The 12,497-nt window shown below is 39.9% G+C and overlaps 1 protein-coding gene across 9 annotated transcripts in view; it reads left to right on the plus strand.

Moving 5' to 3' along the window:
- The window catches only part of TACC2 (transforming acidic coiled-coil containing protein 2), a 180,241-nt gene that overhangs the window by 101,599 nt on the left and 66,145 nt on the right, over nucleotides 1-12,497 (plus strand). Inside the window, exon 1 of one of the 9 annotated variants that reach the window (XM_007430090.4) lies at nucleotides 89-241. The exons of the other annotated variants lie outside the window; for them this stretch is intronic. Within the exon in view, the coding sequence (XP_007430152.1) occupies nucleotides 174-241 (68 nt within the window). The 5' untranslated portion in view covers nucleotides 89-173. Of the gene's footprint in view, nucleotides 1-88; nucleotides 242-12,497 lie in introns of those variants that run through there. 9 annotated transcript variants of the gene reach the window in all.

The raw sequence follows: 12,497 nt of genomic DNA on the forward strand, positions 1-12,497 counted from the left end.
AGAAGCTGCTGTTAAAGTCTCCGGGTTGTTGCCCCTGATGCAAGCAGCTGTTTTCATCTGCACTGCAGTATTTGCAGCGTTTACCGTCCCGATCTCTCTGGGCTTCTTGGTGGTGGATTTACACAGAGGCTGGCTACACTTGCTGGGAACTCCAACACAAGGGCACCCTGAGGATGGGAGGGTCGCAGTCTCTGCAGCAGGCACAGACAAATAGCCTGATTCGGGAGCCATCGGAAGCAATGTAAGTATGACCTTGCGTTACTCCGGCCCCCCCTCCCCGCACAAGGCAAGGACTGAAATGGCAATGGGAAAGCTCTAGAGTCTCTTTAGAAAGGCTGCCTGATATTCTAGCCATACCCAAGCCTTTGGCAGTTTTCAGCCCTGATCAGCTCTTAGAAACGCTGCCAAAGCATGTAGGCATTTTACTTGGATAGGTCCTGGGATTCCTTTTGTATATCGTGCAGGGCAGTAGCTGCGTGTGCCATTTGTTTCCTCCACGTTCTATAGACACAATCAATCAAGCCCATCACCTTTTCCAGCAAAAATGCCTTTCTTCCTGCTTAAAATGCACAGCGTGTAGATTGATTTTGCTGGGTTTGTTTCTGGAGGTTTTCATCCTGTCTGCTCTCCGGCAATGCTTTTCTCTCGGTTCTCATTCCCCTCATTTTAATCTAATGCTCTTCAGTTAGTGACAAAAAACAAGCTACCATTTCTGATGGTCTTTCAGAATGATACCTTATCCCATCTCAAAAAGGATAAAATAAACAGTTCAGAACACAGTACTGTTATTCTCTTTCCTAGATTTTTAAAATGATTTGTCATCTTTAGTTTGGCATCTGCTAGCTGCGGAGTATATTTATCAAGCTGATTCTCTATTTTCTGATGAGTGAAGCACTACAATCAAATAGACAAGAACAGTTGTAATTTGGTTGGCCTTTTCTTCTGGCTTCAGATTGATAGGCCTGGGTTTAAGATGCATAGGTTTGAGTGGCTCCTGATATCAAAGGCAAGTTCAAGCAATTCATTGAGAAGAAGTGCAGTGTACATTGCCTTGAGCTCCTGGAGGAATGCCAGTATATAAATCCAACAAATAAAATATATGTTTACTGTATTATATTGCATAATTTTCAAAATGGCTTCAGCTAGTACTTTCTTTTTTCCCTGAATTTCTATATGATTTTTTTTTTCAAATTTAAGAATGAATGGTACTGAACATTGTAGTTGTACAGCCAAACAGTAAGGCCATACATCCAGATTGATATTTGGAATCAGTTTAACAAGGATGATGCCCCTGGAAATGTACTTAAGCAATGCAGTCCATGCTTTTTTGATCCTCCATGCATGCTTTATTTTATGTTGTAAAAATAGGGTGATGATAAATTGGGATTAAAATGATGTTTCATAAAATGTGTCAGTCTTCTGTTTTTATCCTTTTCTGTAACATTGTTCCATTGTTAAACAGTGTTTTCCCTTCACCATAGTAAGGAATTCGATCAAGATCTATATTTTTTCACCTTCATTAATCATTTTAGCCATTTTGTGGAAAACTCATTAGAAAGTATTGACTAGAGGATGTTTCCCATACAGCCACATTCACACTCACAGCCGCATTCATACACCCAAACACAGAAGTTCTGTTTTTTACACAGAAGTTCTGCTAGTGTCAACTGTGCTGAATGAACAAGGTCTCTAGCAACACTTCATGAAAATATTAATCCAAGTGTCACTGCTTTAGTTAATGTTGTGAAGAGGCCCTAGAGTACAACACTGCCCTTATTCAATAAGCAAAAGGCTTGTTATATATCTGGAAACAGTAAGAAGTGCTAATTTTTCACATGAAATTTAATGTTGACTGACTAATCAATAATTTTGGGGTATTTGTTTATCTCCCCTTTTAGAAGAGGACCAGCCTCTAGCTTTCTGGATAAATTCCTGTTTCATCAATGCAAATAAATAATTTAGTTAGCAGTGGTACCCACCAATAGGCATAACATCTGTACATCTCTACAGGGATCATATTGTATCCCAGAGGTTGTTATATTTTTAAAGGAATCCTAAATCTGTGATGCTGAAACTTTGTAGGTGGGAGCTGAAGGTCATCTCTTGCATTATAAAACTTACTGAGAATCCATTTCAAAATAACTGTATCATTCTAGTAAATGATGCCTTTTATGTAATATAACAATACATTTCTCTGAGTTAACAAGCAGTTAATTCAACTTATCCAGCAGTTTTAAGCTAGCTTCCATTTCATATTTTTCACAGCAGGAACTTATTCTCCCCAATATAACCATATTTGCAGCAGAATGAAGAATTTTATTTTAATTGTTAAGGTTAATCATAATATGAGAGTTGCCTTATTTGGCCACCTCTGGAAAGCCTGTGAACAAAAAAATAGTATGAAATTTGTACTTTTGTTGGTAGCATAAAATATTGTAGGACCCTTTATGCAAGTAACAAAACTATATTAAGAATATGTTAGTATTTCCTGTGGAGTGGTAGAAATAGATTCTCCAATCAGTTCATGTGTATGAAGAAATTTCTCCTTCCCATGTCTATTTGCTTGTGGCAGATACATGGGAGAGTTTCTATACCAACTATCCACCCTAAGTTATTTCTGAAACTTTTCCTTAAAGAACGTTAATTAAATATAAACTTGAGGTTCCTAGTTAAAATGAAGTAAGTTTTCCACCTAAGCTTAGCTGACCTAAACTGTATTGTACTTCTGTTGCCACCATAGTCTCCTAGCACAAGAGCTGGGTGGTCTGATCTTACTACATCAACACATGAAGCACACAGCAGAGTAGATAGATTAAATCAGAGGCCTGGTCTTCTGGGATAGTCTCTTGAATAAGTTTTATTGAAAGAAATTGGAACTGCATGGGAAAAGTTTGCAGAACATCATGCCTCAGTTAACAGAAATGTGGGTGTAGGTATGTTTATAAATCCAATAGTGGGTAAAGAAGAAAAAATATTATGAATGCTGATAAAGTATTAGATGTATCATTCTGGCAATTTTGACAGCTTGTGCATATATGGGTTGTAATTCAGGCATCCAAGCATATATAAGCCTTTCACATTCAAGAGCATTTCATGTTTCCTTCTCACAGAACATTATGAGAATTCTCTAAAAACTGGCTACACGTGTACTGCTTATCTTCACATAAATATAGCTTATCACACGATTACTGCATTTTCTCCCACTGCTGTCCTAGAGGACAGTTGCTTTTCTTTGATGTGTTGTCATTGTAGTGATTTACTTCTACCTATTCTAGTAGCTACCTTAAGACAAAACAAAGCTGAAGGAAGCAGTCAAGGAGCAAGATGTTACATCAGTGTTTCTCAATCTTGGCAACTTTAATATGTGGACTTGAACTCCCAAAATTCCCCAGCCAGCCTTCTGGGATTCTGGGAGTTGTAGGCCACACATCTTAAAATTGCCAAGGTTGAGAAATATTGTGTTATATCAAAGATGGAAAGTCTTAAACATCAGTCTTAGAAATCAAACTAATCTGATTTCAAAGGATTGCATCAAAGAAAGTGTGATAGCTTCCTGTGAAATATATAATAGAAGTCAATAGCCGAAAACTTTAATTCACTAGCAACATCGTGGGGGGGGGGGCTTTGTCCACATTCAAAGCTTTAAGAGATGCATGTAGCACTGAGCCTGATATTGTGCACAGATTATGCATACCCTTGTAGCCATATTTATCTCCCTCTTTTACCTTTTCATAGTGAAGCAGTAGATTCTTTTTCAGAGAACTGATTACCAAAGCAACCTAAAATTCTCTTGTCCACTGACAAGTGAACTTGCTTAAGTTTATCTTAGGGCACGGCCAGGACAGTGGTCAGGAATGGACTTCAAAACAGACTCCACATTGCCCCATCTTCTTCTCCAGTTTAAGCATACGTTTTGCATTTTAGTTTTATGTTGTCTACATTGCTGACTATATAGTTGTTTTTTTAATTATTTTTATAGTCATACAGGACTACTTAAGATGCCATATAAATTTATAATAATATGCTTCATATGCCTACTTAACAATAGGTCTTGTGAGGTAATATTAAAGGCAGCAAAAGATAGATAAGCTATGTAAATGATCAATCACAGGATGACTCTATTTAAGCTACTATTGAATGTTCTTAGCCACTAAGTACTCTTAAATTAGACTATTTAGAAGCGGAAAGAATTTGGAAAAATGTCTGAAACATGAACATCTTGATGCAAGTCTACTGAGATCCTAAATGATGTTGTCACTAAATCTTACAAAGAATGTTTTTATGTCTTCTGTTACTCTTTTAATCAAGTGTAACATGAAGTCATTGGAGGAAGAGAGAAATCCATTACGTTATCAGTATGGAGGTCTGCATTATTATAAAGCTAATGATACTATGCAAAACATTCAGTTATGATCATTCTCAACGCATGGGAGGAAAAATTAAACACCTTTCCTCAGACAATGAATGCACATGTATCTTTTGCAAGACATGTGAGGCTTAAACAGTTCTCTCTTGTCTCTGCACTGCATTGTTGCCTTATTGCATTGTTTTTATCTTATATGCAGCCCAGAGACACTATGAGTTGGGTGGTTTATAAATTTGATTTATAAATAAATGTTTCACATAAATAAATATTGAAAAAGGTTAAGATTTATGTTCAGGCACTCATTTGTTGAGATAGGATTTCTCATCTTATGGTACTAAATAAATTAATCATTGTGAATGTTCATCAGAAATACTATATATTGTAATAAAATTAATGATCATTGTTGTTTAACTTCTGTTAATCTTAAGAACAGCCTATATAACGATGACCCAAATTCTGTTGTTCATGGATTTTATCTGAAGAGGATTTAGTTAATATTCCTGTTTTTTTGGTGTAACTTACATAATTACATGATTAGTCCTTTTTTCAGGGTGGACCAGTTTGACCTACATAATGTTATTTGTTGGTGTGAAAGATTAAAAAAAAAATTTCAAATTGCAGGATTCCAGATACATTTTGGCTGTGCTTCAGTTCCTCAAGTCAGAATCCATTTGTAAAGATTTTGCATTTTCATACCATAATTTTTACCTTCTAGATTACAGGAGCTAGCTGATAAAGTGTTATTACTGAATATATTAATTTTATTGTTTGTAAGAAGAATCAAATAACTATAGATATTTAGTGATAGTACTTATATATTCTATAGATTATGTATGATAAGGAATTCCTTCACAACCATGAAAATAAGTAATGTCTTTCACTCCTATCTTTTTTTTTTTTTAATCTAAAATTGGAGCTATCCCCTACTGTGAGAAACTTTTAACTTCTGTAACAGCTAATGGTAAAGATGAGATTTAGAAATTAATAGGATTGAAGAAAACTTTTGCCTGTTAGCTTTCACCTGTGGCAGCAAAAATAACATCTCATTTGGAGTATTTTTTTTTTTGTTCTAGATTGCTAGAGAGGAATATGAAAATGAATTGGAAAGTATTTACACATAGGAAGGTTGCTTAGCATCCTATCCCAAATGCCCAAGGGAACAACCAAGTCTTTAAAACTAACAGGGTCAGGATCATCCAGATCTCCAGAGGATGGTGGTCCATTCTTAGAGTTCTTCAGGCAATGAGAGATTCCAGCTCAGCTAGGGGCTTCCTCATGTGGAGGAGCTGTAAACATATAAATAAGAATACATGGGGAACCCTTTCCCATAGCCAAAGCAATGTAAGCAGTAGGGTATACGTCTGCCCGCATGGTGTTGTTGGCTCACTCATAAATTCAGTCTTGAAATCTAAGGTGTGCTCGACCACTGTTAGCAAATGTCCAAAGGAGGAAACATGAGTAAATTAACATTCTATTGGGAGATTTTAAAAATCTACATAAAATCCACATTTCTGGCTATAGAGATCAATTTGTGCCAGGCAAATGCCAAATCTAATACTGATAATATATTGTGATTATATTCGGTTAATGTTTCTCTGAGTTCCTTTATGGGGAATTTCTAGATCAAGCAGCTCACATTTGCTTCACAGAGAGAAAAGGAACAGTTTAGTGGTCTTCACAAAATGCACGAATTGCAGATATACAGTGTCAGACAAATGAATATCTTGCTGTTTATGATGATGATTGACCAAATATTTCAGGTAGAATCACAGGAACAACAGAATAGTTGAATTCATTTGCTCTTTATTTTTTACCATGTGATAACCTTACAAGCATATCACTGCTGAACAAATCCTATTAAAGTACAGTGCATTCGGAAAGTATTCAGACCCCCTTCACTTTTTTCAATTTTGTAATGTTGCAGCCTGATACTACAATTGTTCAAATTCATTTTTTCCTCATTAATCTACACTCAGTACCCCATAATGACAAGTGAAAACAGAAGTTTAGAAATGTTTGCAAATGTATGAAAAAGGAAAAACTGAAATATCACATTGGCATAAGTATTCAGTATTCTTTGCAACAACACTTGAAATTTAGCTCAGGGGCCTCCCATTTCTCTTGATCATTGCTGAGCTGTTTCTACACCTTGATTGGAGTCCACCTGTGGTAAATTAAATTGACTGGACCTGATTTGGAAAGGCACACACTTCTCTATGGCTCACAGCTGACAATGCATACTGTATCAGAGCAAAAGCCATGAGGTCAAAGGAACTGCCTGCAGAGCTCAGAGACAGGATTATTGCAAGGCACAGATCTGGGGAAGGCTACAAAAAAAATGTCTGCTGCACTGAAGGTTCCCAAGAGCACAGTGGCCTCCATAATTCTCAGATGGAAGAAGTTTGGCATAACCAGGACTCTTCCAAGAGCTGGATACCCAGCCAAACTGAGCAATCGGGGGAGAGGAGCCTTAGTAAGAGAGGTGACCAAGAACCTGATGGTCACTCTGACTGAGCTCCAGAGATCCTGTGTGGAGATGGGACAAAGTTCCAGAAGGAAAACCATCACTGCAGCCCTCCACCAACCTGGACTTTATGGCAGAGTGGCTAGATGGAAGCCTCTCCTCAGTGCAAAATACATTAAACCCCGCTTGGAGTTTGCAAAAAAGCACCTGAAGGACTCTCAGACTGTGAGGGACAAAATTCTCTGGTCTGATGAAACCAAGATTGAACTGTTTGGCCTCAGTTCTAAACATTATGTCTGGAGGAAACCAGGCACCGCTCATCACCTGCCCAATACCATCCCAACAGTGAGGCATAGTGATGCAGCATCATTCTGTGGGGGTGTTTTTCAGCAGCAGGGATTGGGGGACTGGTCAGGGTTGAGGGAAAGCTGAATGGAGCAAAGTACAGAGATCTCCTCAATGAAAGCCTGTTCAACAGCACTCAGGACCTCAGACTGGGCCAAAGGTTCACCTTCCAACATGACAATGATCCGAAGCACACAGCCAAGACAACATAGGAATGGCTTAGGGACAACTCTGTGAACGTCCTAGAGTGGCCCAGCCAGAGCCCTGACCTGAACCCTATTGAACATCTTTGGAGAGACCTGAAAATGGCTGTCCACCGATGGTCCCCATCCAACCTGATTGAACTTGAGAGGATTTGCAAAGAAGAATGGCATAAAATCCCCCAATCCAAGTGTGCAAAGCTTGTCGTGTCATACCGAAAAAGACTCGAGGCTGTAATTGCTGCCAAAGGTGCTTCAACAAAGTACTGAGTAAAGGGTCTGAATACTTAAGTACATGTGATATATCAGTTTTTTCTTTTTAATAAATTTACAGACATTTCTAAAATTCTGTCTTCACTTTGTGATTATGGGGTACTGAGTGTAGATTAATGAGGAAAAAAATGAATTTGAATGATTGTAGTATGAGGCTGCAACATAACAAAATTGAAAAAAGTGAAGGGGGTCTGAATACTTTCCGAATGCACTGTAGATATTTAGTAGAGAATTGTTTCTGGAAAAGGTAGGACTTTGCTATCTAAACTTGCAGTCTTGCCTCTCAAGTTAGTCTAAAGTAACAACTATCCAGTTGTTATATTGTTGGCTTTATCAATGGCCATTTGCAGTCTCCACATTTGCTAAGCTTAAATGGAAATGGAGTCTTAGCAATATGAAACAGAGTAACTTATTATTTTCTTGTGGATGAGGATTTAGTTCTTTAAAATCCCAAAGCCCCCTGAAATGCAAAAAAAGAAAAAAAAGGAAAAGAGAAGAGAAGAAAATCCAAAACCAAAGCTTTTCCCTAAAAGACCAAAGGGGGTCTTGCACGCAGATTGAGTTTTTTGCATCCTTAAAGTAAATTCTCCCCCCGCCCTCTTTCCTTCAAAATTCTCATCTTTTAAGAATAGGCTGGGAAATATAAGGCCTAGGAGGCAGTAAAAAAAGAAACTCAGAATTGCAGATTTGTTCTTTCATTTTTTTAGAATGGAGTTGTGAACCAATTGCCCTTGATAACAGAACTTGTAGAAATACAGAGAACAAGGGGTTAAGTAGATTTAAGTGTCTTCCTGATGAGTATTTTCTTGCCTTGGACACTGGCCTATACTCTAAATATAACTTGGTTGTTTCCTCTCATCTCTTAAGAGAATTCTGCAGATGTGCTGCATAGTTTAAAGAGAGATGATTATTCAGTGTCCATTGTTACAGTTGTTGCCATATTGTCATCAAGATGAGTATCTGTTGATGAAGGTCTCTACGTCTGTGTTTTTTCTTATGGCTATGTCATATCCAGGCAATGGAAAAATTAGTAGCCTTAAGCAGGAGAATTATTGAATTAAAGGTATTTCATATGAGTTTGCATGATTGCATTAGTTAACGCCTTTCTTCTTAGTGCAGAAGTACTTAAAACAATCCAAAAGTGTGTAAACCTGTGCAAATGCACACACAATTGCAATTTACAATGTACAATATCAATCAAAGCTGTATCTGTCACAGCCAGATTGGAAATTAGACTGAAACAACCAGTAGCTGAATGGAACTCCCTGGACCCCAAGGCAGGTCTCTTAGCCAGTAGTAAAAGAACACAGGCACTGAGCCCCACAAGGCTGTGGGGTGAGCAGCAAAGAAGGAAAGGACTCCTTCTTCCCTGCCATAGCTGCAGCAGTCTCCCTTCAACTCCTCAGTCAGTGCAAAGTATTCTTTTCAATTGAGGAAGGGTGGACAAGAAGTCCAGCAGTGGGAGCTTCTGCTGCCAGTGCTGCTCACCGAAGTGATGGATCCCTCATTTGCTTTCTTCTGCACTGCTCCATCACTTTGGCTATTCTCAAGAACCAATGTGACTAGGATTTTTCCCCTTCTCTTTTCTTTTAAATTAAGTGTTGGACAAGGGGTGGTTCTGGATGCCTCCTTGCTTTCATTATTTATACTCCCCTGGAGATGGATCTCTGGATAAGTTGCATCATCCAGAATCTAGTGGTTTAGCTGGTTTAGTAAAATATTTGTTTACTAAAATTGATGACACAGATTAAATTTTACTATTTTTCTAAAGAAATACAATTGTCCTATAGTAGCATTACTCTGAATGTCACAGAAGCAGGGAGAATCAAATCACACTATTTGAAGTAAGGAATGTGCACGGTCTCATACGCTACTTAATAAAACAACCGATTGATTGATTATGTGCCATCAAGTCATTTTCAACCCCTAGCAATCACATAGATAGATTTTTTCCATGATAATCAATCCCTAACCTGTTCTTTCAGGTCTTCCAACAGTGCCCGCATTGCCACTGTAACTGAGTCCATCCACTGTGCTGCTGGTCACCCTCTTCTTCTCTTTCCTTCCACCTTTCCCAGCATTAGAGCCTTTTCCAAAGAGCTAGGTCTTTCCATAATATGTCCAGAGTAGGACAATTTGAGCCTGGTCATTTGTGCCTCAAGTGAGAAATCTGGGTTGTTTTGTTTGATGATCCATCTGTTTCTTTATATTAAAACTATAGAGTGGATGGATATCATAGTGGTTAGAGTGCTGCCTTTTGACATGGGAGACTGGGAGTGTGTATCCCAGCTGGCACTTACCTTACTAGTAGGGGTCCTTGGGCAAAAAAACCCTAACACTTCACCTGCCTGCCTCGGATATGAGAGTGACATGAACTAAGAGATTTATGCTGGTTCAGACATCACCCAGATTAACAAGGTCTGCACCAGATGCTGGGGAACCAGGACAATCTGAACATAAGTGGGTTACTTGAACAAACCATACAAGGACAAGATAAGAGTACCTGGAATTGATGGAATGCTACTATAACAGTAGACCTAATGAGAGGGATATATGAAATGTATGAGGGAACTATGGATGGACAGAAGACCTACATCCACACTAACTGAGAAATTGCTAGTTACCCAATGCTTCAACATAATGAAGGGGGAGCTGCTCTCACAACTTGAGATGGACCAACTCCACATTACATCCTGGACTCAAGACATGGAAGAATAACTGGATGTGCAGCCAACACCTGAAGCTGGAATGTCACTGCCATTCCCTCTATTACAGAGCACAGCAGCTGTTATGAGGTATACAATCATGGATAAATAACTACAGTCAACCCTTGAGACTGATTACCAAGGCTCAGTGGAGAAGTACCATCAGATAACATGCTAGAAGGTGCTAATAGAGCTCTCACAACAATCCCTACTACCACCATAACTCAAACCAATAAACTGGTATATGCTACAGCCACTGTAATCCTAGAAATGCTTGGCTACACAAGCAAGAAGAACAGCAGTACATACCCCCCACCCAGCAAATTAGGTTGGAGGCTAAGATCAAGGCAACTTGAAGAGAAGTCAGTCAACTGGTGGAACTACAGAAAGGTATGGAGATTAAGGATAAGACTTGGCTACTGAAAAAAAGACAAGGACCTGACTCCATCTGAAACCCTACAGACTGCTAAACAAAGGCTCACAGCACTGACTACCAGGCTAAGGGGATACACTAGAGAAGCAGAGGCCAAAAGGATAAATGCCCTGTTCTCCAAAGAACCATCCAAGGAGTACTCCCAACTGCAGTTCAACAACACGGTAACAGCAGAGCCACCAGCAGCAGAAACTGAACAGTGCTGAAAGAGTGTATGGGAGAAAGAGAAGAAAACATAACACCAGTGCAAAGTGGCTGCAGGACTTGAGAGCGGACCACAGCAATCTCCCAGAACAGGAACCAGTCACCATCAACAGTAGCAGACATCCAACAGCTGGTCAAGAACATGAAGAGCTGGACAGCACTTGGCCTGGATGTGATCCACACCTACTGGCTAAAGAAACTAACAGTAGTGCATGAACACCTAGCAGCACAGATGAACCAGCTGCTAGCAGCAGGCTCCCACCCAGACTGGCTAATACAAAGAAGGACAGTGTTGGTCATAAAAGACCCCCACAAGGGAACAGCACTGTCCAACTACCAGCCAATAATGTGCCTCCTCACAACATGGAAAGTCCTATCAGGCATAATAGCTGCCAAGCTACAGGACTGTATGGGCCAGTATATAAGCATAACTCAGAAGGGCATTGGGAAAAACTTCAGAGGCTCAAAACACCAGTTGTTCATAGAGCAGTGCCCGACACTCAAGGTCTAGGCAGATCAATCTGAGCACAGTCTGGATTAACTCCAGGAAAGCCTATGACTCAATGCCAAACACATGGATCTGTGAATGCCTGGCACTATGCAATGTCAACAGGACACTATGGACCTTCCTCAAGAATTCAGTGGGACTGTGGAGGACAACACTGGAAGTCAACTCAAGACAGCTCGCACAGGTGGCCTTCAAGTGTGGCATATACCAAGGTGATACACTGTCTCCACTGATGCTCTGCATAGGCTTGGACCTCCTCAGCCAGATAATCACAAGGACTGGATATGGATACAAGTTCAAGAGTGGAACTACCATCAGCCACATCCTCTACTTAGATGACATCAAACTGTATGCTAAGAGTGAACGAGACATTGACCCACTGATCCACCTGACATGGATCCTCATTAAGGACACTGGGATGGCATTCAGACTGTAGAAGTGTGGCTGGATGGTAGTAAAGAGAGGGAAAGTAGTTAAGACTGATAGGGTGGAACTACCAGTGGGCCACGTAGCAGACATACAGACCAGCTACTAGTACCTTGGTATCCCACAGTTACATGGAAACCACAGTGAGGAGACAAGAAAGACAGCAACATCCAAGTACCACCAAAGGATAAGGCAGGTCCTGGAGAGCCAACTCAATGGGAAGAACAAGATCCATGCCATCAACATGTATGCCCTGCCAGTCATCAGATACCCTGCCCTTATAGTGAGCTGGCCAAAGGAGGACATGGAAGCTGCTGATGTGAAGACCCAGAAGCTCCTCACAATGTACAGAGGTTTCCATCCCAAGTCCAACACCTAGAGGCTGTGCATCAGCTGGAAAGAGGGCAGACAGGGTCTGGTGAGTGTCAAAGCCTCTGTCCTGGATGAAACCCAGAGCATCCAGGAGTATATCAGTAAGGTGGCACCCAAAAGAGGAGCTGCTCAGAGATTGGTGAAGCAGCAGACATACATGGGAGGAAGTTCAAGCAGAGGAAGTGCCATGGGAAGACAAGA

This window comes from Python bivittatus, unplaced genomic scaffold, assembly GCF_059951505.1.
Source record: "Python bivittatus isolate LINGU-HERP-01145 unplaced genomic scaffold, Pbiv_v1 ctg000980_np1212, whole genome shotgun sequence".
Classification (NCBI taxonomy): domain Eukaryota; kingdom Metazoa; phylum Chordata; class Lepidosauria; order Squamata; family Pythonidae; genus Python; species Python bivittatus.